The sequence below is a fragment of the Rhamphochromis sp. 'chilingali' genome (genome assembly GCF_963969265.1).
Source record: "Rhamphochromis sp. 'chilingali' genome assembly, chromosome: 12".
NCBI classification, from domain to species: domain Eukaryota; kingdom Metazoa; phylum Chordata; class Actinopteri; order Cichliformes; family Cichlidae; genus Rhamphochromis; species Rhamphochromis sp. 'chilingali'.
In genome coordinates, this window is record NC_137939.1 from 10,692,277 (window position 1) to 10,720,102 (window position 27,826).

Below are 27,826 nucleotides of genomic sequence, written 5' to 3' on the forward strand. Positions count from 1 at the left end.
GTCAGTGCATCTGGAACTGGGAATCTTGGTCATGACTGGTAAGGACTGGTCAGGAATCTTGGTGAAGACTCACTGAGATTTTGAATTTAAAAGAAAACCTCCAGCAGGCAGCAGCAATCCTGGGTCTGGGTCATCACTTTGTTTTCACTTACAAAACATACATCGCTCCTTGTGAAAAACTACATCCAGAAGACCAAAGTAAACGTTGCTGACTGGCCTGCACAAAGCCCTGACTCGAATCCCTTTGGAAATCTGTGAGATGAACTGAAGATCAAGATCCGTGCCTGAAGACCATCAAATCTGGAGAAGCTTGAGAGATTCGTCAAAGAACAAGGAGCTGGAATTGCTCAGCAGACATGTGTTTGTTTTTTTTTGTTTTTTTTAAAAAAAGCTGACTATTAGCATCTATTTTGACCCTGATAGGTTTGAGGAGTTTTGTGATTTATTTTTTTGTGTGTGTGCAAAGTAAAATAATGTAACTTTCAATAATGCAAACCTGGATGCTCTGTTTTTTTTTAACAGCATTAGGAAATCTTAAAAAAATTATTACTAATGTAATTTTCATTGGAGGGTAATAGTTCTGTCCTCTAACCCTCCTCTCTCCCAGAGGCTAACAGTGCTTTGCCCTTTTAGTGCAATTTGAGGTTGATTGCACACAGAAATATTTCAGGTTTTCTCTGGAAACTTGCACCAGGCTGTACTAACTGTGATAAGCTCTTCGAGATGTTCGTGATGGTTTGTTTGTAATTATGAAATGTCCAACAGTCCCTAAGTGCCTCACCACCCCACTGCCATTCACTCCCACCTCTGGAAACGCTAAACACACCATGCACGCACACTCACACAAACACACATTCCATCGGGCGGAGTCCGTGACGTGTCGTGCTGTTTGTGAATGAGCTGCAGCGAGCTGTGCTCACCTCTCAGAGTCCCAGCCAAGCCCAGCAGCGGAGAGAGGAAGGAAAAGTTTTTCCAAATGGATTTCTTTGGTGGAATCAAACGTTATTTGTTTTCATACGTACTTCTCAGTGGCATATTTATTACAATACAAACTAAAGAAGGTGAGTGACTTTTTTTTTTAAGCAAATCATTTAAAAACCTGGTTGCATTAAATCTGTCTGTGAGATTTTGCTTAAGGAAAGCACGCGTGCCATGCGGGACACCAACTTAAAAGTTGTTGTTTTAACAACCAGGAAATATTCTTCAAGCTTTATGACAGTCCTGCACTGCTCTGTCTCTTTCTTTATTTCAATGTTTTATTTGGATAAAAAAAAGAACTTCGCGGAGTTTGGTTTGATTATTAACCATCAGCAATGCTGAGACTTCGTGTGCGCTGCAGTAAACCACGTCGCACCAGCAGGTGAAATCTGCCACAATTTGAGTGATTTCCCCCCCCCTCCCACTCCTCTATATTAAAAGAGGAATAATAGATTTCAACACGCTGACTCGAGTATATCAAAGTTTGCTGGCATGTGGCAAATGAAACGTCTAATATTCATGCAGCAAGCTGCCGCTCTTATTTAACTAAAATCTGATCGCTTCTTTAGTCTAAGAGCAAAACTCCAACTTATTCATGGCTTCTTATTTACAGATATCTCTTCTGAGGAATCAAAAGTCTAATATTTTTACTTATTTCAAACCAAACAAAATGTTTTCTGGATAAATATATATTTTAAAATAGGTGCATTCTCACTTACTGAAATTGTTCTCGTGTCTCCACAGAAATGCTTTTGGACATGAGGGCGTCAGGAGATGAACTGGGCTGGCTGACTTGGCCCTTAGATCAGGGAGAGAAGACCGGGGTGAGTAAAGCTCTGCTTCTGGTTTCTCCTCCAGCTCCCACGTTTCCTGTTGGAATTTGCCTTAAAGACAAATCAGCGTGGAGAAAATGCACGGAAAGGCTCCAGCTGAATGTAGACCCTCCAATTTGATGACATTTGACTATTTGACTCCTGTGGTTAGATGTGGAGCGGCTGCTGTGTGTGTATGTTTAGTTTTTTTTTTTTTTAATGAAAATCAGTTAACCTTATATGCGATAGAGTAGCAGGATCCTATCAGGAACTGCATCCAAGCATGTCTGGACTATACCAAAAGCTTAGGCAGACAGAATAGCTGCTAGCGCTCAACTGGGAATACTTGCGGCTTCTTGTGGTTTGAAGGCTTCAGCTCCAGAATTGTATGTCAGAGAGCAATTAACTTTTAAAGTTTGCAGCATGTGGTGCCTCTCTATTATTATTATTATTATTATTTTTTTTTTTGGAGAGGATGGGTTTAGGATGGAGGGGAAAACGTAAACGTCTACATTTAGTGCAGTGCCCGGCACATTATTACACCAGTGTACTAGAAACATATAATGCCTTCCGATTGGGCTGCAGTTTCACAGTAATTGACCAGTCAGGCTCATGCAAATTCACAGCAAATGGCTTCATTTCATGTACTGATGAGTCAAAGGCATGTGCAAGCGTGTTTGTGATGGCTCACCCAAATTTCTTGAAGAGAAAAAAGAAGAAGAAAAGAGATAAAACCTTTACATAAGTTTCACTTTTTCATTAATCAGCCTCAGGTGTTTTAAGGGCCCCTTGTAAAAATTGTGAAAAATGTTCACCAGCTGTTTTATAGATGTGTGGGTTCTGCTGCTGCACATTTAGTTTATATGCACAGTCACACAATCGGCCAGCTAAGCACATTTTTTTTATTTTTTAATTAATAGGACAGGGGCTACATGCAGAGACTAAACCACAGCCTCTGTCTCCGTGGGGCCAGTTGTTTCTCAGGAGCCAAGGTTTTGTTAAAACTTGCTGTGACTTTTTTTTCCACCAGAAATATTTGTGGCACCATTTAATATGCAAGCAGCAAAGCTATTTGGGGAACATGCCAACAAGTAGCCAGAGGGGGGAGGGAAAAAAAAGAAAGAATTGGAAATAATTTGGTATCTTTGCAATGTCAGAAATGCTCATGCTCATCAGTCCCTGAGGTTTGCTGTATTGTTATGCTGCTCGTAAAGTGCAGTTTTCCATGTCCCAGAAATGTGTTATTGCTGTGAAGCTGTAAAAATATTCACAGGGAATAATTAGCAATTTGTGGAGCATGGCTTCCCTGACACACACTCATACCGTTCATACAGTAGTACAATAGCTGAACCCTTATGAGGAGTGCAATAGAGCCTTTTTCCTTTGCTGTCTTGGTAGTTTTGGTTTGCACATGCTTATGGGCTGCCCAGGGCTCGGTGTTCGTACCTCTTAACCTTTTTCGCTTGTTTGTGTGTGTGTGCTCTTATTCTTTAGTGGGAGGTTGTCCAGAGGACTCTAAATGGCTCTCAGTTCTACACGTACTCCATCTGCAACGTGGAGGAGCGTGAGCAGGACAACTGGCTGCGCACCACCTTCATCCAGCGGCATCCATTGGCCTCGCGGGTTTTTGTGGAACTTAAGTTTATCGTACGCGACTGCAACTCTTTCGACGGAGCCTCGTTAGTATGCAAGGAAACCTTCAACCTCTATACGTCTGAATCGGATGCAGATGTGGGCACCACCTTCCGCAAGAGCCAGTTTAAGAAGGTGGCCACCATAGCTCCGGATGAGATCACCGGCAAAAATGAAATGCACATCAACACAGAGACGCGAGTGGTGGACGGGCTGTCTCGAAAAGGTTTCTACTTGGCCTTTCAAGACATCGGAGCCTGCATCGCTCTTCTCTCCGTCAGGGTCTTCTACAAAACCTGCCCGGGCACCGTACAGAATCTCGCCACGTTCCCTGAGACGGTGGCCGGAGGTGAGAACCAGCCACTTACGAAAGTGAGCGGGGTATGCGTGGATAACGCAGCCAGTGAGGAGTCACCTCGCATCTACTGCACCGAGGAAGGGAAGTGGGCGGTGCAGGTCGGACAGTGCCAGTGCAAACCGGGCTACGAAGAGGTCAAAGACGCATGTCAAGGTGAGCACATGCGATTGAGTCTCTGGAATTCTCAAAGTCTTTCTGTCTACAGGCGCTTCGTCTGGGTGTAAACCAGGATTTGCTTCCCAGGAGAGTGTGCTTTTTAAAGCACCCATCCAGCATTAGTCACTATTTACCTTTATTTTAATTGCCACGGGGTGTAAAACAGGCCTGGATGGCAGAGTGTGGATCTTCATGATGGGTATTATTATTGTAACTCAGTGGAATTCTGCCTTTGGCTAACATGGTTCTTTTTTTGCAATGGAAGGAATGTTGAGGCCTACTTGTACATGCCCTGGCATTATCCCTGACCTTGAACTGATACCTGTAAAATTAGGAAAAGTGTTTTTGGGTTTCACTATGACTAACATGTGCAGTTCTAAGGAAAGAGTCATGTGAAGCACTTTAAAGCCTTTGTGATATGGAGGCTTAAGTTGGGAGAAGAGGTTTCGAGTCAGGTTGTACTTGACGTATTCATTTTTCATCGCTGGTGAATCTCATTTGGTAACAAAAAATATTTGAAAACATATCTTTTAAATAAAGAAACCTTTGGGTTGGAGTCACGCTCAGCTTTCAAATCACATATTTTAAAGTCTTGCTCAAGCACATGGCCCTTTCATGGTTCAGGGCTTACAGCATGTTGCATCAGGTTGATTTCCTGCCACCTCATTATCACCTGCTCTTGTTATCTTTTGAGTGTGATATGTCGTCCAGTGATACATCTGTCCCTTTGCCTTTGTAGTTGTGGTGCAGTTGTGCCTAAAGTCCTGCAAAAGAAGGGTTTTATTATTGCGGTGAGGGCTGTCAGAGTGACTGAAAGTGATCAAAGAAGCTGGGAGGCTACTGTACTGTGATGGATTAGCATCTTTAAAGATGGTTTGGGGAGGGGGGGGGAAGTGGGAGGCGGCAGGAGGAAGCTTTTTGAGCCTCACTCACTTTGTTCATATAGAGCGTCACAGAGTGCTGAAGCCCTCCTCTTATGTGTGAACGGGCAAGTTGGCTGCATGTCGCCCTGTCTGCATCCATGTCTTGATCCTCCTCCCTCTGTTGTCACAGATTTACTGAGCTTCCACTGTGGGGTGTGTGTCTGACTTGAGCAGTGTATATGAACATATTGCACAGCCCGGCATGCAAGGACCTGTTCAGATCCGTTTCCATAACTGAACACCTGAAGACTCGGGAGCCTCATTCTCTGCTGCTCGTGACACTTGCTCGTACCCACCCACATGCCTGACCTGAATCACTCGTATATGGGTATGAATACCTCTAATAGACATCTGAAAGACATTTTGGGGGGCAGCGGTTGTAAATCCACCTGTGGCTCTGTAACAGATCTACTTTCCCATTTAGTTCCCCCACCAGTGGCAAAGAGCTGTTTTAAAAGCGATTACGTTTTCTGTCAGTAGATCATTTTTAGCTGCAGGAAAGTGGCAGGTAAGATGATTAGGGAGGAGAAGCAGGAAGGAATGAGCGAGAGAGAGGGGTCATGCAAAAGCGAGAAGCTGTGTTTAGAGGAGGGGGCGTGATTTTTTTTTTTTTTTTTTTTTTTAAATGGAGAGAGGAGAGGAATGTAAAGGTAGGAGAACAATGGAGTGCTGTGTTTCCCACTGCATGGCCGGTGGAGCACACCTCCACCTCCTCTCCCTCGTGGTTGATACATTCCTGATCGGTTTGCTGAGGAGGAGCCTTCCAGCATTACTCCAGACCTGTGGAATTCCCAGGAGGGGGAAGAGCAGCTCCGGGTCGAGCCCTCACATAAAGATGACTAAACAAAGAACCCCCCCCCCCCAAGGGGGAAAAAAACTACCAGGATGAAGTTAAATGAGAGGCCTAAGATGCATGAGGGCAGTTGCAGATGAAGGTGGAAATGAATCACAGAGCTGCAGTGTGGGCCAAGATGAATGGTTCAGAGAGCTTAAAGTGGAATATCCTACCGACGCACAGTTAATCATTCTCCCCGCTTCTTTCCTGTGTGGAGCGCTGTTACGGGAGAAACCACAAAACTTCAATTGTGGCGCTTTTTCGTACTTGGGTTGAAAGTTTCCATGTTCGGCGATGTGTTCACTCACTTTTATGACTCCTCACTCTTCCCGTGGGACCTATTAAATAGAAACCTGTGACTTCATCTGGTTTTTGTCTCCCGTCTCTTCATCACAGCTCCTCACTGTGGTACTTTTTTGGCTTGGAGATCACTCTCTGTCAAACTGTACCGCAGGGATCTTTTTCCCCCTTTTCTTTTCTCTCCCCCCCCCCCCCCTTTTTTTAAACCTCTGAGTTTTTGTTGTTGTTGTTTTTTCTTTTTTCTATTTGGTGTGTGGCGCTGTTCTCTTGGTGGCCGTCGATGCTCATCGTAACGACAGAACCGAGCAAACAGACCCTGAAGATAAAACGCATCGCTTCCTGCACTGCACTGAGTTTTTAGAGCAGTTATTGTAAACGTTTTTATGAACTGGTTGTAAATCATATGAGTCAGCAAGGCTGACAAGACGGGTTTTTTTGGGGGGGGTGGTTTTTAAAATTGGGACACTTTTAGATACTTTACAAGTGTATATTTTGTAAAAAAAATAAAATCTTTTTACATTTTTTTTAAATTAAGCTTTTTATTTAATACTTAAAAATTTTCAAAAAAATTGTATTTAAAAACCCCACTTAATCTAAACTGTAAATAGAGCACCGAGGAAGCTTTCTTTGATTGTTTCCCTTCACCATCTGCTATGGATCAGGATGCTGTGGAAATAAACTTTGCTTTTTTTTTATTCTGTGGGGGGGGGGAAATCACAACTTTCTTTCAATTACCAGGTCAGTCTTTTAAACCTCAACACTTTCCCCTTGTGACTCACTTTTGACACTGACAGTTTTCCTCTGCAGCCGATCACGCCCTTCCTTACCCACAGTCCTCCCTGGCACAATGCAATGGCATACCCGTTGCACCTCCTCAAAGGATCACAGCTGGTCCTCTGGTTTTTGTGTCTAAGTGCCCTGGTCCACACCTCCTCGGTCGCTCTAAAGCCTCAACAAATAAGGCCTAATCCCATATTATGGTTTACAGAAGACGCTATAGAAAAAGACACGCAGTGTGGAATATTTGGACTGCTGAGGGCACTTTCGGTGGAACAACTGTTTCCCCGAGTTCCAGTAAAGTTCCGACTCCTCTCTCCACAAAGGTTCCAGTAAACCATTCCCCCCCCCCCCCTGATGTCTGTGTCCGTGTTTCCGAGCTCGTCCTCAGCTGATGTAACAAACAGTTGGTGACTGTTGTAATTGTGACTGCATGCTGTGGTGAGTGATTTGTATGGGTAGTAATTGACTTGGGTGTGTTTAGTCTTTTTAAGCAGAGTAACTACTGGTTCTGCTTGCTTTTTTGCCTTTGTGCAATCTCTCTTTTTGCCGTCCTCTGCCCCCTCTCTCCCAAAATCCTCCCTGTCCCTGAAGAGTCTTTCTATTTTAGCCTCAATTTTCCGCCCTCTCATCTCGTATTTATTTAATAGTTTCTTATCTCAGCGGATTATTTGCATCGTCATTTTATCGCAATTTACTCCCGAAACGCGCTCTGTTGCAGAAGCTGCCCCAAGTACAATAAACTTGCAGACAAACAAAGTCTTTCCTCCACGTCTTGTGTTCATGTCTCCTGTGAAATCACTGAGTGGCTGTTATTACTGGCCGGGGTTCAGGTCATGAATATGACACCAATAGAGTTTAAACATCCCGTTTCACACGGCTATGATGGGACTATTTAGACTGTGTACAATTCTCATCTCAGCCCTTGATAAATACATTTCTCCGCAAGTGGCTCGTAAAGATAAATAGAAGCTAAATTAGAACAAGTCTGCCAATGGGAGAGTTTTTAGTGGACGGGGAGAGGAAAAAACAACTGGCTTCATGTAATGGTTAAGCCATAAACATTTGATGGAAGTAAATTATTTAAAAACAAAATACTTGATCTGGCATTTGCAATCTAAAATGTCAGAGATCGACACTTCAGTAGATGTAAATCTTTTAATCTGGTTGCGCTGAGAGCCAGCTGGTTCCTCATGGTGACTGCAGACTTATTAAAACAAAGGTGTTGTGCAATTTCACTCAATCTGATGGTGACTGTGCAAAGACGTGAACACGGCACCACTCCTCAAGATGACAGGGATTTCATTTAGCTGGCTTAAAGTGGATTTTACACAATGGAATCATCTCACTCCTGCAGGATAATCCCCACACTGAAATTTTCTGCTCTACCAAACTCCTTTAACCTTTGATCCCTGTGGCTGATCTCCAAAATAGGGGAAAAAAGGGGGAAAATTGCTTAAGTCACAAACTCGTTGGACAATGCTGTTCATTTAGATGCACAGTCTAGATATAACCTTGGCTATAAACCCACTGTGATTACACTGATTTACTTTGGATTTCTCAGATCTTACGCCAAGCTAACGTCTGCCTAGCGGGCTGAACTTGAGTGAGCTGGTTAGGTAATGGGGGTGGGGGTGGACTTTCAAGTGGTGTCATGCACAGTCTTGTTGGGCCACGCTTTTAGTGAGCAGAACACTGGCAGTTAATTCAAACAAGATGACAGAAAATGTAGCACAAGTTTTTAATGTGGACTGCAGCTAATCATACTACTGTGGTTTAAAAAGTGTGACTGGTGTTGCGGTCGAGCCGTGGGGCACTTCATGATTTTATTTAAAAAAAAATGTATATACTTAAAAAAAAATAAAATAAATAAAAAAATCTGTGGTGAATACCTAACCCTACAGTGGCCCTGAGAGGTCAAACCAATTGCAACTCAAGAAAACACCAGCAAATAGAAAAACACAATGGAAGTTAAATAAAACTCAACAGTGTTTTTGCGGAGACATTAACGTGACAGAACAGTTGCGTCTAACCTTGTGAGGGCGAAAAAGTTGCAGGTAATGCATGTTTTAATTCATATAATGCCGTAGATGCATGTTTGCTATTAGCCATTTCCTGTTAGCTTACTTCCACAGCTGTTCCATCACATTATTTTCTCCCCCTAAAATTTGGGAGTTTTTCTGCACAGCCTTTTTTCTATTTCCGTTGAGTTTTATTCAACTTCCGTTGTATTTTGTGTACTTTGTGCAGCTTTTTTTTTTTTTTTTCTTGGTTGGTCTTTTCTTAATTTGCAGTGTGTTTGAACTCTCAAGGCCAGCATACAGTACTAACCACTTAAAACACTTGCTGAAAATTCAGTGAGTTCTAATGATTTTAATTGTAGGCAGACCTCCTGCCTCCGAAACATTTAGAAGATGTGCACTGTAACAATATGGCAGCCACATTAAGGTTTAGCTAGGTGAAAAATGCAGTTGTAGTCACTTGAGCTGCAGAATTAAAGACCAAAGTCTCTCACATTGTCCAAGTTAAATGAAGGAGTTAGTAGGCAGTGGACCAAACAACTGTGAGGCACATGAGGGGGAAGCCCACTTTTTGAAACCTAAAAAATGTATAGCTTTGCATCTACAGTGTAATTAGCACAAATGGTTTCCATGCGTATTTTATTATTTATAATTAAATAATTATATGAACATTGAGGCACTGAGAACAGTGCTAGTTTTTGGATGTTCAGCAATCCTCATGTCATGGAAAACCAAAACAATGAGTGAAAAACGGGGGGGAAAAGGTTCTTTTGAACTAACGGGAAGTGTTTACTTTTCGTGTTCGTCATGACAAACAAGTGTTTTTGATTTACACGTAGTGCTGTGAATGTATTTTTAAAAAATTGATTAGTGCAGCTTTAATCGGAGTCCTCAACATTCTGACCAACACAACCAGTTTGTTTTTGCAGTCGCCTTATTTAGTTTCCAAATGTCCCTTGGCCCAAACAACTGACCCTTAGCAATTTTTAGCTTTTTAGTGTGCGTGTTGGTTGTGGTGGGGAAGTTGGGACATATTTCCTCTTGGTGACATTCCTGAGCCTGCAGGCTGTGTGTGTGTATGTGAAGCGCATTGTATTGTACTGCTGGTGTGTGAGGTCAGCACTTTCCTTCCCCCATGTCAGTCAGTCACCCCCACCTCCCCCAAGCACAACACCCACCCGCCCTTCACTGCTAACAGGACGAGCCCACAGCGGAAACCGGAGGTCACCTAATCCCTTGGTGACTCCCCAACCCGTTGGCTCAGGGCTTTCCATTGTCGGTCGATGCCGAGCGGCCTTGCTCAGCCGCTTTCCATTTCGTTGTCCTCCCTGATAACCTTTATTGTTTATTGGTGCATTTCGGTCTCATTTTGGCCACTTCCCCTAGCCAGGAAGCAGACAGTGATCAGCATCCAGCGTGTTACCTGTTGGCTTGTTGTGGTGTAGTAAAACGGGTGTCGCGTTTGCCACCTGGTCATCTGGCTCTACCAAGCAGCTTTGCGGAAAACCACTGGAAGCTGTCTCTGTTGGCTCACCTCAACCAGTACTGGTTTCTTCGATGCATCTGCAAAACCTTAGAAACGCTGAGCACATTTCGTGTCTGCTTGACTCGACCTTTCTCTCCCAGTTTTCCTCCTCCTGTCAGTGAATCTGGGTGGACAAAGGGAGTGAGAGGCGAAAGCAGATCGGGGAATTTATTGTGTTTGTTAGCAACCCCAGATGAAAGCCTGAGAGCAATTGTAAAACAGATGTAATGCCCTTACAGCTGCTCCATTGGTCAGCTAATCCCTTTGACTAATGCTTCTCTACCCACCCACCCCCAACATGCACACATGCACGCTCTGCTCTCAGCCCTTACACCTTTACTGCCTTCTGCTGCTCTCCCCTCCTTTACCTCAGTGACCCCCCCACCCCAGCTCATATTACCATTTCACCTCCTTCAACACAGACCCCCATTGTTCCACTACCTCCGAGTACCCCAAAATGCTAATGGCGTGTTGTCACCCTACATACAAACAAAATGACATGACATATTGCAATTACAGGTTTGTCCCAAGGTGGAGAAAACCAGGGGGATGGGGAGTGTAATAAGAAGACAAGGGTACAGGCAAATGCCTTTAGTTATACTCGGGGAGCCATTCTGATTAAGATCTAGACATTGCATTTCTTGGTTGGTATTATTTTTGCAAGATGTTTTTTCTTTTCTGTTCACTGGCTGTAGTTCTGAATTTATCCTTTCTGTCTCCCTCCTCCTCACTGCGAGCATGTGTTTGTTTTACTTGGCCACTGACTCCCTGTAAGCCATGCACAGTTTAACTCACAATTGCCCTGAGGCAGACATGACCTTACTGCCTTTAAAAAGCCCTGCACTGGCTTCAATTGTTGGGGGACCAGGGGGGTTTCCCCTTACCATGTGCTGCCCGAGTCCTGAGGGCCGATTCCTGTTGTTGAGCCACCATGTTACCCATTCATCCATCTTTCCGACCGTGCATTCATCATTTCGGCGCCTCCATCCATCTTAACTTCAGCTGACAAGCCTTATGGGGTGGCCATCGGAGGCTCCCACTCCAGAGCCACTCAGGCTCCCAGCAATGTAGCGGGCCCCTGCACTCACTCTCAATAAACAAACACAGAGCCACTCGAGGCACACGGGGCCTCTCAAATGACAAACAGTTCCTTTCTTTGTAGCTACAGGGAGGGGAAAAATGGCCAGTCTAACTTTGTGAAATGTTTCAACTCTGAAGAAGCTGGCTGAGAGACATTTGTATACACGATCATTCATCTAAGGAGCCCCCTCCTCTCTTTGTGGGTTTAGTGCCTCTGTTCGTGTTGGGTCAACACATTCTGGCTTCCTTTTGGGTTATTATTCTGTCTCAGGTCTCTGGTAGCCACAGCGGCAGTTCTTCTCCTGGTCACGCTCCCCTTATGCTTCCATGCTTTGATTGGCTGCTTTAGGAAGGAAGTCTGCGTCAGTCTCACACTTCCTGTTTCCTGTTGTGTCCAGCAACAATCCAAAGCCCCTCTCTCCACCTTCTCCGTGGAACAAGGAAGTTGTCTTTCACCGGACTTTTCTCCTTTGTCGAGGAATCCTCTCATCAAATACCTCAGCAGAGAATCATCTACTTTCATTTACCGTCAGTGACTCAAATGTTCATGATACACAAACTCCTTGACCTTTTTTTGTTACAGCGGAGACCTGGGCTGAAAATGAATCTGCTCTCAAGGCGCTCTGGTACAGGCCTCCTGTTGGGTGGTGTGCGCTGGAATGCATCTTGATTATAGAGGGGACTCGCAGAGTAAGGCCATCATCTCCGCAGGCCTGACCACGATGCATTGCAGCCGGCACTGTAGCGCCAAAAAGAGGCTAGTCCTCCTCTTTTCAGTTGCCATGTGGCATTCCGGCTATTCCCATCTGCAGCGCTTGGTTGTTTGTATGTTTTCTTTTTTTTCTTCTTTCAGCACTTGAATGGCATGGCATTCTCTTTGCCTGTTGGTCAGCGGTGAATAGCAATGTTAATGGGTTAGCTGGGAGGCTTTTTAGAGGCGACCGGGAGGAGAGAAAGGAGAGGAGGAAGGAATTTGGGGATTACGAGGAGGAGAGGTAGGGGTATGAATCGGGGTTTGAGGCAGCAGCTGTTCCCCCTTCTCAATGAGCGAGTTCACCCATCCCCGTCTCCTTTCTTTCTCCCCTCTTTTCTTCAGTCCTCAGCAGGATACAGTATTTCTTCTGTCCCCTTCACACCACCTCTCTCCTGCCTCTCCTGTCCTCTTGCCTCGTCTGCGTTAATGAGTAGCAGTAGCTGTTGGTGAAACAGCTGGCTGAGACAGAAACGAGGCGCTGTCTTGAGGGAGGATTGAGTAACGCGTAAGCTTGTTGGCCAAACTTAAAAAACAAAACAAAACAAAATACCTCAAGCTGAGCTTTTTCTGTCTTCTAATCCTTATATAACACACACACCCGTTCACAGCAGCGCAGCTCCCAACCCGCAAAGATCGAGGAAAAAAACAAGCGAAGCTGGAGTGAAATGTACGGTTTATTGAGGAAATCCCCTTGATATATCTTAAACAGAGCCACAGCCATGTGCTGTCTGTGTGTGTGTGTGTGGGCACTTGTAGGTTGCAGATAAACTTTGACTCATTTCGACCTCAGTGAAAGAATTCTGCGTGAATCTGATTTTTATCGTCATCCTCGGCTCTCCTTTATAAGTCGCCCCTGTTGGAACACATACATTTTGCCTTTGATTTGAATGTTTTGTTGCTTTTCCTCTGTCAGCGGCGTTAACCACAGTCTTTGAATATCATGAAAGGTTCTTACATTGTCTGATCTCTATTTCTAGCACCTCTTTTGAATTTTTTTTTTATCACTTGAACCTTTACAAGTGAGAAAATGTAAAGGTCTGTCATTACTCATTAGCTATTTACTCCAGAAATACAACTTGGAACAAAGGCAGAGATGTCTTATTTTATGTTTCTGTATGTATATTGTGTGTGTGTGTGTGTGTGTGTGTGTGTGTGTGTGTGTGTGTGTGTGTGTGTGTGTAGTTGAACTGACTTAGCAGAGGGATGTGAACAGGTGACAGGCAGTAGACATAATCCCTGTTCTGATGTCAGTTTGTCCCATGTGTCCAAGGCTGTGCTTTGCATACATGTATGTGTTTTCTGTGCATGTGTTCGGTGCACACATGAATGCGTGTGTGGATGAATGTGCAACGGCGTGAGGACACGAGCGGCAGCAGGCGTTGGAATGCTCTCGCGGAGTTAATGGGGAGCCATCTCGTTTTCACTCCCCTTTATGGCACGCTCTCTCTGAGATTTCACACCACATTAAGTTCGTATTTCACCGCGGCTACGCACAGCTGGACCCCTACCTGCGTCTCTTTATTCAGAGTTGGACGTGTGAAATCGGGTGTCATCTTATCTGAGCGATACAGTTTCAAAGATCTGCATGTGGTTCTGTAAAAGGAAAAAAAAAATAGAGATGATGGATTGTCAGGCGCACGCGGATGCAGTTTTGGGCTGATTCTTGGTGTTTTTAATGAAAGCTGTTGCTTCCATTCCTCTCTCCCGTTGCAGCACTGAAAACCTAAGTATCGTCAAATGTGGCATAACTGGTTGTGCTTTGAGAGACGGTGAGAAGCCAGCAGAGGAGTGAGAGAGGTGGCGTTTTGATTTATTGATTTGATTAACATTCAAATTCAAATCTCAGTGAAAACAGTGAAAAAAAACAAAAAAAAAACCAAACAAACAGTGAAAACAGAACAAAAATCTACCATAAAGAAAGAAAGCATGAGACAAGGCTAATCAAAAGGTATTGGCTGAAGCATTTGCTTATTACGCCAACCCTTTTCACAAAATATCTTTTTGTATGCAGCTCCTGTACACAGGGCTTGAAGAAAATAATAAAACAAAGCAAAAACCAACCAACCAACCAACCAACCAAACAAACAAACAAACAAACAAACAAACAAAAAAAACAAAGAAAAAAAAAAACTTTCCACCTTAGATAAGTAACTACATCAAAGCAAAAGAATCAAGAGGTTGTTTTTTTTTTTCTCCTTTTTGCTCTTTTCATTCTTGATTTCTATATTTTTCTATTACTCTATTTTTAAACATGTTTTTAAACAAGGAAAATGAACTACACCTTTTTAAATCACTGTCATAACTATTCCACAGGTTAACTCCTCTAACAGAAACACATCTCTGCTTTATATTTGTCCTTTTCTTGTTTTTTTTTAAAGAAATCTGTTCCCCTTAAGTCATATTGACTCTCTCTGACTTTGAACAGCTTCTGAGTACTGGGGCAAAGCAAGTTATTTTGTGCTTTATACATTATCTGTGCCATTTTATATTCAACTAAATCATAAAATTTCAGGGTATTCAGATTAATAAACAAAATGTTAGTTGGTTCTATATAGTTTGATTGGTTTATAATTCTTATAGCTCTTTTTTGTAACTTGAAAATATGAAGAGTGTTCGTTTTATATGCATTACCCCATATCTCCAGACAGTAAGTCATATATGGAAGCAACAGAGTACAATAAAGTGTGTATAATGATTTTTTGTTCAGGACATGCTTTGTGTTATAGAGAATAGCAATGGTTTTTGACATTTTTGTTTTCACATGGTTTATATGAGACTTCCAACTCAGCTTATCATCAATTATCACTCCAAGAAATTTATTTTCGTACACTCTTTCAATTTCAATTCCATTAACCCTTATTTTAGATACATTTTTAATTTGTCTAGTGCCAAAAATAATCAATTTTGTTTTCTTTATATTTAATGATAACTTATTTACATCAAACCAGTTTTTTAATATATTTAACTCCTTTTCCGCTGTAGTCAGAAGCTGTTCTAGGTTTTTACCTGAGCAGTACAGAGTGGTATCATCAGCAAACAATACACATTTTAACAGTTTGGAAACACTACATATGTCATTTATATATAATATAAATAATTTAGGGCCCAGCACAGAGCCCTGAGGAACACCACAAGTTACCTTCAACTGCTTAGATTTTACATTATTGAATTCGACATATTGATATCGTTCATCCAGGTAACTTTTCATCCACTTGTATGCTATCCCTCTTATGCCATATCTCTCTAGTTTATTCATTAATATAGAATGATCAATTGTATCAAACGCCTTTTTTAAGTCTATAAAAACACCAACAGTATATTCCTTATTATCTATTGCATTAGATATCCCTTCAACAAGTTCCATCACTGCCATTGAAGTGGACCTTTTCACTCTAAAGCCATATTGGTTATCACTTAGGAGATTATGCTTCTCAATATATTTATCAAGTCTATTAACAAATAACTTTTCTAAAATTTTTGAGAACTGTGGGAGTAGTGATATTGGCCTATAATTGGTAAACTGACATCTCTCTCCGTTTTTATGGATTGGAATAACTTTTGCTATTTTCATTTGTGAGGGAAACACACCAGTTTGAAAGGACAGATTACAAATGTATGCGAAAGGTTGCACTATATATTCTATAATACTTTTAACTAATATCATGTCAATACCAAAACAGTCAGTGGACTTTTTATTTTTAAATGTCTTCACAATGTTAATTATTTCTCTATGAGTTACAGCACCAATAAACATGGAGGACACATTCTGAGTAATATGTTTATTTAGGTCGTTATTATTTCTTGACTCTGGAATTTCTTTTGCTAAATTAAAGCCAACATTTACAAAGAAATCATTAAATTCATTTGCAATGTCTTTAGTTTTATCAAGCACAATATCTTTATCTTTTTTTAAATAATCTGGATGATTCTTATTTTTTGAGCCCTTTTTGATTATACTGTTTAATATCCTCCATGTTTCTTGTGTGTTACTTCTACTTTGCTCCAATAATTTGTGGTAATATTCTTTCTTACTTGTTCTTATAATATTTACTAATCTATTTTTATATAACTTGTACTTTATTTCAGCATCTTTTGTCCTCTGTTTTATGAATCTCTTATATAGATTATTTTTCTTTTTACATGCATGTTCTATCCCCTTTGTGATCCATGGCTTATTTGATCTGTGATGCTTTCTAGTGATTTTCATTAAAGGACAGTGTTTTTCATATAGTGAAATTACAGTTGATAAGAATGCATCATACGCACTATTTGAATCTTCATTTGCAAAAACCTCATTCCAATTGTGTTCCTTTAAGTCCACCTGGAGGGCAGCAATGGCTCTTGTTGTTCTATGTCGTATCATATCAAATATTTGATTCTTTTGTTTAGTTTTAATCCCAAAATAATTTTGAAAAATTGCAAAAACAGGAAGATGATCGCTTATATCAGTTATAAGAAGTCCACCTACTATTTCATGGTCAATTTTATTTGTGAATATATTATCTATCAATGTAGCTGTATCAATTGTTATTCTACTTGGTTTTATAATTACAGGGAAAAGGGAGTTACTATACATTGTATTTATGAAATCTGTTGTTTTCTGTTGTCCATTTGGGTTTAGCAAATCTATATTAAAATCACCACAAATTATTTGCACTTTTTTATCATTTAGGTTGCTAAACATAGCAGCAAGTTTTTCATTGAATATCTCAAGGCATGAACCTGGTGTCCTATAGATGCAACTTATAATTATATTGTTAGTTTTTTCAACATGAATTTCAATAGTGACACATTCCAATATGTTATCTATGGTGCTTGACATGCATTCAATCAGACTACATTTCAAAACTTTATCTACATATAAAGCAACACCGCCTCCTTTTTTATTCACCCTGTTCATTGTAAATAATTCGTATCCTTCCAGTCCCATTTCACTAACTTTCTCATTATCGAGCCATGTTTCTGATATTGCAATTATGTTAAACTTTTTTAACTTACTTAAACATTCTGTAATTTTAGAAAAATTTTTATACAGGCTTCTACTATTGAAATGTATGACCGACAATGCATTTGCCATTTTAATATTCACATTGAATTGGTCATCTGTATAGTACTCACAAGTATTATTGGTGTTATTGTAGAAGTGGGTATCTGGGTCAATGTTACTTTCAGGGTCATTCATGTTGTGCTCTGCTTAGTTAAACGTTTTGAAGTTCGTTTTCTCAGCGTGTGTGGCAAAATAACCACCTTGACAGTCCTTTTCATAATCAAAGTCTTCCTCGTTAGAGGTTGAAGAAGTAAAGGGCAGGAGTGCAGGCTGAATTGGGCTCATCTGAGTATTTTAATAAGTAGAGCCAGCACCATGCAAACTCTTGCACATGTTTTCCCTACAAAATATCTTTCACTTGGAGGTGGCTGAGGCTGAGGAGGTAGAACAGGCCATCTGCTAATTGGAAGGTTTGATCAATCCCTGTCTGCAACCAGCAAATTACTGAGCCCTGTATAAATGTGACTTTTAGTCTTGACATGTCAACTTAGCCTGATTGTGTTGCACATGAGGTCAAAAGTTCACAGCATTGCTGCTCTATTGACGGGTGTAGAAAGGTCTGGAGAAACTAGCTTTGCATTGTCATTTGGGATGCTGCCTGAAGTCATTTGTTGTTCTGCTGCTTATGCAAATGTCGTCTTTGTCTCTGCAGAATGTCGGCCTGGCTCTTTCAAAGCGGAGGCATCGAGTGACGCGTGCGAGCCATGTCCTGCCAACACCGATACGCTGGAACATGGTGCTGTGCTTTGTCCCTGCAAGGATGGCTTCTTCCGGGCCCCAACCGACCCCACTACTGGACCCTGCTCAGGTGAGACCCGTGGAAGGAAAAAAAGAAACATTTGAAATGAGGATGTGTTTGCTACTCAGCCAGTGCAATCAGTGCCATTTCCACACGTGACCTTTCCAGTGTGTAATCAAAAGAGACATTTTAAAAGTGACTGTGAATCCTTCAGGATGTGCAGGGGTGTGTTTATGGTTTTGAACTGGCAGCATGACTTTCAGCCTACACCGGACATGTTTAAAAGTTATTTTTATCAAACTTCTTTTCTAAAAAAAAGAAGTATATTTCAAGTCATAGCTGAAAAAAAAAATCCCACACATCTGGCATCGTGTGCTTCTCTTCTTCGTTGCTCTTAATGCTGCGTGCATTTCAAACCTGTGCTCACCAGGCCCCCCCTCTGCACCACGAGATCTTTCGGCTGTCCGTCAGCCCTCCGTGGGAAGACTCATCCTCTCCTGGACCCCCCCTGAAGACACCGGAGGTCGTAATGACATCACCTACAGCGTGGAATGCCAGCGCTGCGATGGGGTTGTGTGTCAGCCCTGTGGGGAGAGAGTTCGCTATGAGCCGGGGAGCACGAAGCTGACTGAGGCCAGGGTGTCAGTGAGCGAGCTGGAAGCTCACCTCAACTACACCTTCATCGTGCAGGCGCACAGCGGCGTGTCGCAGTTGGCTAGTGAGGCTCAGCGGCCAGCATCCAGGAGCAATGTCACTATATTTCTGCACTACACAGGTGAGCACAGCTGATATGAAGCAGCAGTGTGGGGCTATCTGTGAGGTAGCGACAACTCCACAGGTTGAAAGATGAACTGTCGGATTTCAGCTCTAAAGTCTATTATTTTATCTATTGTTTCTTATATCCTCTCAGCTTTTCACATCACAAAAAACCCCTAATATTCTCTACCCTCTCCTTAGATCCCCCCCAAATTACCACAATGCGACTGGTGGGACGGACCTCCACCAGCCTGGCTCTTTCCTGGGATGTATCCCCTCGACCACGTGCCCAGCTTCACGTCCGGTATAAACTAACTTACCACAAGAAGGTGAGCATCTTTTGTTTTTCTCACCAGGAATGCCCTGAAATCAAACTTTGTCTTATGTATCATTTTGGTTTTGTGTCAGTGTATGTGTGTTTCGCATGTTGTTTAAATAACAGATCCACTGGATCTATTTTGAATATTCATAATTATATCACGAGGCATAAATTTTCAAAATCAGACATCGCCGTTTTGGCCATAAGCTTAAGCCACTAATATAAATGGCTGCAGGATCACGTCTTCTGCAGTAACACTGGCTGCTTAGATCACATTTCTTCCTCTGCCTCCCAGGATGACAACCTTGATAAGACTACCTACACCGTGCTCACGCTCGACAAGAACTCTGCGCAAATCAAAGATCTGGCCCCGGGTACGGCCTACCTGTTCATTGTGCAGGCCCTCGGCAGCGATGACAACTCCGAAGGCTCCAGAATGGAGGAGCATTTCGAGACCTTGACTGAAGGTACTTAGCAGAATCCCTCTACAAGTTTCACTAGTTTCATGCAGATGTGTGCGTCTAACCTTGTTTTCTCTTCCAGGAAGCCCGTCTCAGAACTACACTGTCTTATTAGTGGCGGCAATTGGGGTGGCGATGATGCTGATCGTAGTGTTCGCGTTCCTTTTCTTCCACAGACGGTCAGTAAACGTCCCGCTCTGCTTCCCTTCCCTCCACTCTCTGTCTGCTAATCGGTCAGAATAAGTCCTCCTCCACCAGCTTCCTCCCTCATTCTTCTGCTTTTCCTTTTTGAGGGGCCTCCAAATGGCCCCCGCATTCATCTCTCCTCACCTCTCACTTTTTCCCTTCCTTTAGCCAGCTTTCTCTTTCTATTTATCTGGATTTGTGTCCCAGCATTCACTGGCGAGGAATTTGCGTTGAATGTGCCTTGTCATTGCTCAATGGTGATATTCTAGTGAGTGTTGGGGGGGTAGTGGGGGGGCCCTTGAAAGGAAATTTGCCCAGAGTGGTACATTGTTGGTGATAAGAGGGGCTTGGTTCTTTCTGCACCAGGCCACGGGTACTTTGTCAAAGGTGACCTGGGTCTCTGCTGTAGCAGATTGTACTGTAGCCCGCCTGTCTACCTCCCTCCCTCCCCTCCTGCTCGTCTGTCTTTCAGTCTTTAAATCAGCTTTGCAAACACAGCCTATCGACAGCCGCTATCAAAGGGCCACTTCTTTCTGAATGGATGCATTGCAGCAGTGAAAGCCTTAGAGCAAAAGAAAAATTGCTACAAAGGTTGCCATGTGCTCTTGATGTTAAAGGAAGGAAATAATAAAGAGATAAAGTAGGGCATTAATTTGCAGATGGATTTTTAAAAATTTATTTATTCCTTTTTTTTTTGTTTTGTTTTTAGAAAAAGGAACTCTCACACCAGGCAAGGACCAGAGGACACGTACTTCTCCACCCCAGGTAAAATTAAATAAAATTCTCCCACCTTTCTGTCTCATTTCAATGAATTGACTTGATTTATTTGTTGACCTACAATAACAGTGTTTGTTGTTGTTGTTGTCTCTTCCTTTGGTTGACAGAACAATTGAAGCCTCTGAAAACCTACGTGGATCCACACACATACGAGGACCCCAACGTGGCCGTCCTCAAGTTTGCCACCGAAATCCACCCCAGCCACATAACCAAACAGAAAGTCATCGGAGCTGGTGAGTGACAGCCCTGCTGAGACAGTCTGTTGTGGGTCTTAGCTCTGAGACGTTGAAAGATTTTTCCAATCCCCCAAATTCGCTGTTTACATTGTGCATTTTCCACAGCTTAGCAGGGTGACTGACGGTGGTTACTTCAGTGAGATTAACATCCGTCAGGCTCGCACAACAAGTTGAGACATTTTATTGTCTTGGCTGTGGCACCTTTTTTGTCGTGGCTCAAGTTGACAGCACACTTACACAAAAAAGGAACTGTTGCAAGAACGGTGTTTTGGAACGATATCAGAGCACCTTCCTGAGCGCTGTCGGCTTTTTTTTTTTTTTCTTTCCATTTTCTGCCCCACATGATGATACGTTTACTCAACTGCGACAAACTTTTACCCTGTAAGCAAACGGTCTTTTCCAACACCCGCTTCCCACGACCGCGTGCCCCCCACCCGTTCTCCTCTCGTGACAGCTGATTCCCATGCCCACCCCCCACCACCACCCTGAACTACAGGCTAATAAAACGACAACAGAGAATCAGGCTCTGAGAACACACCTCTATGAGAGAGCCCCGGGCAAAACAGCCGCGCAGTCTTCCTCATTTTCAATCTGTAGCACAGCCAAACCCCTGTGGGTAAACTCTTGAGATGTATCAGATGCATGTTCCAATATTGGGCATCTAGTTTTCAACTCAAGTGTCTGAGTGATGGTGTTTTTTCTTTTTTTGTTGCAGGGGAGTTTGGTGAGGTGTACCGCGGTATTCTGAAAGCGCCGGGGAGGAAAGAGGTGGCAGTGGCTATCAAGACACTGAAGCCTGGCTACACCGAGAAACAGAGGCAGGACTTTCTGAGCGAGGCCTCCATCATGGGCCAGTTCTCCCACCAGAACATCATTCGCCTAGAGGGAGTGGTTACCAAATGTAAGGGTTTCTGTGAGTTTGGCCGCTTCTTTTCTAAGTTTTATATGTTTCAGTTGTTTTGGTGCAATGGAAAGATGTGTAATTTATTATTCTTGGTGGCTTCTTTGTGCAGTTAAACACGCCATGATCGTAACTGAATACATGGAGAATGGAGCTCTGGATAGGTACCTTAGGGTAAGTCCACAACATACAGTTTTTACTAATGCAACTATCTCTGTGAGTATAGCCACAAAGAAGCTGTTAAAAACACAAGAACGAGCTCTGAAGTTCAGAGTTTGATCCTTTTTCTTTTTTGTTTTTTAAGTTATTATAATAACTGTTTTGTTTCTTACACCAGGACCATGATGGTGAGATTTCTTCCTTCCAGCTGGTGGGCATGCTGCGTGGCATCGCTGCAGGCATGAAGTACCTCTCTGACATGAGCTACGTCCACCGAGACCTGGCTGCCCGCAACATCCTCGTCAACAACAACATGGAGTGCAAAGTGTCTGACTTCGGCCTGTCCCGGGTGCTGGAGGACGATCCTGAGGGGACGTACACCACAAGTGTGAGTAGATGTGGGCCTTCCTGAGAGCTTTTCTCCAGCCAGAATCATCTTACCACGTTTTAAAGATCTGTTTCTTACCGTTTTTTAACATTTTTTTTCTCACATAGGGAGGTAAAATTCCGATTCGCTGGACAGCTCCAGAGGCAATAGCATACAGGAAGTTCACCTCGGCTAGTGACGTGTGGAGTTTTGGCATAGTCATGTGGGAAGTTATGGCTTTTGGAGAAAGACCTTACTGGGACATGAGCAACCACGAGGTATGTGCCAGACAAGCAAACTTCATAGAATTAAAAAAAAAAGACCACAAAGTTTGAAGAACCCTGTCATTTTAAAGAGAAAAAACAAACAAAAAAAGGGCTAATGAGATCAACTGTTTCCAGGTGATGAAGGCCATCAATGAAGCTTTCAGGCTCCCGGCACCTATGGACTGTCCCTCAGCCGTTTATCAGTTGATGCTGCAGTGCTGGCTCCAGGATCGCGCCAAGAGGCCACGTTTCGGAGACATAGTGAGCCTGCTGGACAAGCTGCTGCGCAGCCCAGAGTCCCTGAAGACCATTGCAGACTTTGACCCACGGTAAGATTTATTTAAACACTAGGCAGAAGGCTTATAGTGCATATTTTTCTAGTGCTGACTCTACAGTGGCTGCCACTATCAGCAACCAGTTCTTGGAAAGAGCCCTTTAACCAAAACATTTGGCAATACAATAATAATATAAATTACTTTTTTTCCCTCCTTCTGTCTCATTTATGTAAACGTCCTTTGAGCTCTTTCAGCTTCCCTTCTGCTAGATGTTAGGACGGAGCCATGCGATGTGCATTGAAGACTATGCACATCATTATTAACAAGTCTGTCAGGGAAATGACTCAGTTTATTTAATAAATCAAGGCTTTTTTTTTTTTTTTAAACAGTTTGACTGACGTCTGACTGGACTTTTGTCACAGGAGTTTTAAAACGTGACTAATTTGACTCGACGCTCAGCTCAGAGTTGGCCGTCTGACTTCAGACTCAACCTTTCCTAGCTTCAAAGGAGAGCTTTAGGCAGCAGCTCAACCATTAAGTTTAATTTTACAAAATTGCAGGATGTTTAGGGTCAACTGGGGCAGTGGCAGTGTTAAGATGTTATACTTAAAAACATCAGGACACACTGACACCTTTGCTGCTGGGCTAATGGAAGAATTATGCGTGCTAAAGATTTTTTTTGTTGTTTTTCATTCTTTTGTTTTTGATGTTTTTTGTGTGTGAGAATACATACTTTCACCTTTGTGAAAACGCATTAGAGCCAGAAACGGTGAGAAAGGACAAAGGATGCCACGCTATCTTTCGCCCCAACTCCTCCGACTGGTTTTTATCACTGGTTTCCTGCACAGTAATTGCAGTTCAGTCATCAGCCTTTGTTGTGGGGAAAGCCTGCTGATTATTATCATTTGGATCCATTTTACTTTACCAGCGTATCCATCCGCTTGCCAAGCACCAGCGGCTCAGATGGCTCTCCCTTCAGGTCGGTGTCTGAATGGCTGGAGTCCATCAAGATGAGCCAGTACAGCGAGAACTTCACCTGCGCCGGGATTGTCACCATGGAACAAGTCCTGCAGATGAAAACTGAGTAAGTGTGACATGATATTAAAGTAGCAGTTATCTTATTTGCTCACAGGTTTTAAGATTGTAGATCCAAAAGTTGCACACTTGTTTTTCCTCCCAGCCCCTGACGGACTTCTCTCGGGCAGTTCATGTATCTGTTTTCCCAAAGATGTTAAGTTTTAACAGCCAGCAAAATAGTTTGCACTCAATATAATCGCCAGCCTCGGTTACAACTTAAGAAATGTTTGAGATGGAAAATTTAATCGAGGGAAGGAGAAGAAGTGGGGCTCATTTGTGGTTGGCTGACGGTGGTGGCTTGTGGTTACTGCAGTTCTTATTTTTCTTGCCCTCCTCCATCCTTTCTCTCCTCCCTCCCTGCACCCAATCACACCCGCTGCCCTGGACGGCACTTTTACTCGAGCCCCTAACAAACCGCCAGTTTTGCCCGTTTAGATCGAAGGCCTTTTGTGGCTTCTTCAACATTAAAGTAGGGGAAAGAGGGGGGGGAGGAGGGAATAGGCTGTAGAGGAGCAGCAACTAGAGGAGATTACTGAATTGAAATGGATGTGATTTCTGGAGAGATTGAAGAGGTGCGCTCAGAAAGTACTCCCTGAACTCATCACAAGATGGTTGAGGCAATTAGATCTTCCCTGACTCCCCCGATTCCAAAAGGGGTAATTTAATGAGATGAACTCAACGTTTCGGGACGAAAGGCTTAGTGAAGCATATAGTATAAGGTTGCTTTAGCTCTATAACGAGGGCCAGAGCATTTTCTAACCACATGACCAACCAAAAATAAACCCCTCCACACCCCATTCTGCCACAACGTATATATGTAGGTCTTGATCTTGGGAAGATGGGCAGACTGTGAAGCAGAGACAAACCCTTTTGAAGTATTTGTCATACAGTATGGTGTGATTTCATGGCCCCATGTTTCCATCTCGGGGCATCTGGTAGCACTCTTGGAAAACCAGCAGTTATTTACAACGCGCCCTCTGCTTGCCAGACAACTGATTCATCGTCAGCAGAGAGAATCCTTGTTAAGTAATTAAGGCTTTGACTTTAGGCTGCTGCTTTGCAGGGCTTTTGCAGGTTCGCGTCGTGCGCACGTCGAGCCCCCTGTGATGTCCTTTTTATTTTTCTTATGAAAGATCAATCAAAGCCTTGGCAGACTGCACACTTGGAAAGCATCCCACGTAGGCATGAATCGGTTCAGCTCCGGGCTGGCATTTCATCACATCGAATGAGTCAGTGATTACTTCAAGGCTCGAGAGGCAGGAAGGATGTGCGTGAAAAGTGTTGGAATGTGGCCAGACTGTAAATCCATGTGGCGCTTCTCTTATATATCCTCCTCGTTGTGTGTGTGTCCTTTGCAGGGATATTAAGAACATTGGAGTGAGGCTGCCTGGACATTTGAAAAGAATTGCCTACAGCATCTTGGGCTTAAAGGACCAGACCAGCACACTGAGCGTGTTTGCAGTGTGATCCTTATAATGAAGGGAATTCAAATCAGGCACTGCAGCCGGCAGCCCTTTGAACTCTAAACGGAGCTGGAGCACTACTGCGGGGATGGCTTGGGATCATCAGAATCAAGAGGACTGTGCCATCCTTTCAGGCTGACTGAATAAGACAAGCTTACTGTACATTTTTTCTGATTTCTTATCTACAGGGAATGGAGCAAATACACACCGACAAATATATCAAGTAGACTGTGTATATTTGAATATCTATTTTTTTTACTATCCATAATTTCTGTACAGATGCAATTTTATCTTTCTTTTCTCTTTCTTTTCTTTTTTTCCATCTACGGTTCATAAAACGGTCTACTCCTTGGAATGCTTTACACAAATCGTACCCTGAGCTTGTTGTATCCAGTACCAAACAAACAAGCGAAGGAACAGTCAAGGTGTGATCAGCCTTTTTGTTGTGACTGTGGTCGGCAGTGATGTCACAAAATCTTCCTTTAATTGGCACCTTGCTCCATTTCCTGTTAGGCCGGCCGGTGAGGACGGAGCGCCGCAGTGGCTGAAATGAGCTTGAGCTGGCCCAGAGTTAAAGAGATGGTGTTGCCTGGGTGCATAAACACAGATGGACCTTGTGTTTTTACTGGCCGCCTCCTGGCTGTGTGCAGAAATTAAGCTATAATCTTATAAGTGATGTTTATATGAGAAGAAAAAGAGAGGACATATGTGAGGTACTCTATGTGTACAGAATCCCCCCCTCTCTTAGTTTATAGGAACGAAAACCTACAATGAAGCACTTGGATCGAAGAATCAAGAATTGCAGTAGTTTGCAATTCCACTCAAAAGTTTCTATTGGAATGCAGCACGTTTGTTTGTAGTGTGCCGGCAAACGAAGAGGGGGAAAAAGAAAAAAAACATACCCTGGGGAAAAAAATGGTGAGGATTAAATAATGAGTGGTTGTGGTTGAGACAATTTCACACTAAATAATAGTTTGGTTTGCAATTTCAATGTCTCCTTTAGTTTTGTAAAAGCTTTACAGACATTCGTTCATATTCTTGTTGGTTTGGGTAACACGTCGACTGGATGAAGCTCTATGAATAGACAGTTGCTTGATTTCCGACATTTAAAGACTTTATCTTTTTGTTAAAGTGCCTCTTTCTAGGAGTTTAGCGAGAGTTTGCTTCCGTCTATATAAAAGAAGCGGCTCTATAATGTAGTGGATAGTGGACAGTGTGCCCCAGTGCTTTAATTGATGACTGCAATGCGTTGTGTTACTGATGTACACCTTCCTTTACTTGAATTTTTAATGTATTTTCAAAGTGTATCTATGATTCTGTTGTAGCAGTTAGACACCCATCTTTGGAAAAGGGATTTTTTTTATTACTGTTTTATTGATTGCAGTTACATTTTGTATAGTTTTCATGATTTCGCTATTTACCAACTACCAAACAGATTATTTTTCTAAGTTCATCACTTTCCAAAGCAGCATCTCCTACTTCTTTTGCTTTCTTCCTTCATCAAAGAGCAATTTCCTCCCTTTGTGCCTGTTGTTTTATACTGTATTTAATAGTGTATTTATTTTGAACTTGTATTTATTTATCCTGATAAACATTGAGCTGGGTTTATAATTGGAGCTTGCTCTCTTATTGTCAGTAATTTAAAAAAAAAAAAAAAAAAAAGCTGTAATGTCCCTTTTTTTTCATTCCTGGTTTCTTTTTACTGCCTTTGTTGCATTTGCGGAGCAATAAAGTCTCGAGTTTGGCAAAGCCCGTTGCATGATGGACATTAAAACAAGCAGAAGAATGTGTCTTTTAAAAGACGCCATGTTTTTACACCCACCTGGGTATGCTGATGCTATTGGGTGTTTTTAATTCTAGAGTTGGAAACTATAAAAAAAGTCCTCAACGAACTCTTTGGAAACAGATTACAAGGCTGCTCCTGAAAATGTTTTACAGGAGTTATATGATCTAATCAACATTAAAAAAAATCTCACATTTAACTCTGATTCCTGCATTTATTAAAAATTTATTTTAATGGCATTTAATTACTTCTTGGGAAATGATCTGATGTGTAGTGCTGTGAAATTTTACAGTAATGAGAAAAGGAAAGTTTTCACTGGACTCTCTGCAGTCCTGTGAAAAACTAAGAACACCCTTACTGCTTCCATACGAATTATGAGGGTAGGTAAAAGCCAGGTGTAACAAGTCGATGAGCTGATCATCAGCGAACACGGCATGGAGGAGTCCTGATCTCGGCTTGTTTTGAAGCCACAGGACATGACCAACTTGCAGTCATTGAGTCAACCATGAATTCCGCTGTGTATCAAAGTACTCTAGAGTCTGATATGAGGCCATCTGTGATGGCTAAAGCTTGGATTGAACTGGGTCAGGACGACGATCAGAACAGACTGACAGGAAAAAAACAAAAGTCCAGGTTTTGCAATTGTCTAAATTGCTGCAGTGGGAAAGGAGGTTATGAGAGCTGTGCTGAGAAAAATGCCCACAAAGAGGCTAAAGTCATATATAAAATGATCACATCAAGATATCGCTGCTCAATGTGGTTCTACAAGCTACTGAATCCTGGTGTGTGTATATGAGAACAAGGAAGGCAAATCTTACATCCTTATAGTATAGTCATGCATAAAAACCAGAATCAGTTTTAGC

The 27,826-nt window shown here is 42.5% G+C and overlaps 1 protein-coding gene across 2 annotated transcripts; it reads left to right on the top strand.

The window, feature by feature from the left end:
- The first annotated feature begins 812 nt into the window (after window positions 1–812).
- epha2b (eph receptor A2 b) lies at window positions 813–27,154 on the top strand. 2 transcript variants are annotated; one of them, XM_080898530.1, is made up of 17 exons: window positions 813–1,061; window positions 1,723–1,802; window positions 3,285–3,933; window positions 17,851–18,006; window positions 18,368–18,712; window positions 18,895–19,022; window positions 19,308–19,479; window positions 19,556–19,652; window positions 20,369–20,424; window positions 20,544–20,669; window positions 21,388–21,585; window positions 21,686–21,747; window positions 21,911–22,120; window positions 22,228–22,377; window positions 22,501–22,694; window positions 23,569–23,724; window positions 25,076–27,154. In XM_080898530.1, the coding sequence occupies exons 1-17, from the start codon at window positions 896–898 to the stop codon at window positions 25,182–25,184; spliced, it is 3,054 nt and encodes a 1,017-aa protein (XP_080754656.1). In that variant the 5' UTR covers window positions 813–895; the 3' UTR covers window positions 25,185–27,154. The 2 variants fall into 2 exon arrangements, with proteins under 2 accessions (XP_080754656.1, XP_080754657.1); XM_080898531.1 differs by having other exon boundaries at window positions 814–1,061; window positions 21,388–21,573.
- The last annotated feature ends 672 nt before the right edge of the window (window positions 27,155–27,826 follow it).

Coding starts and splice junctions, on each gene's coding strand:
- epha2b (XM_080898530.1), top strand. CDS start 896: ATGAGCTGCAGCGAGCTGTGCTCACCTCTCAGAGTCCCAGCCAAGCCC. Junction 1,062..1,722: donor TACAATACAAACTAAAGAAG/GTGAGTGACTTT, acceptor GTGTCTCCACAG/AAATGCTTTTGGACATGAGG. Junction 18,713..18,894: donor TATATTTCTGCACTACACAG/GTGAGCACAGCT, acceptor CCCTCTCCTTAG/ATCCCCCCCAAATTACCACA.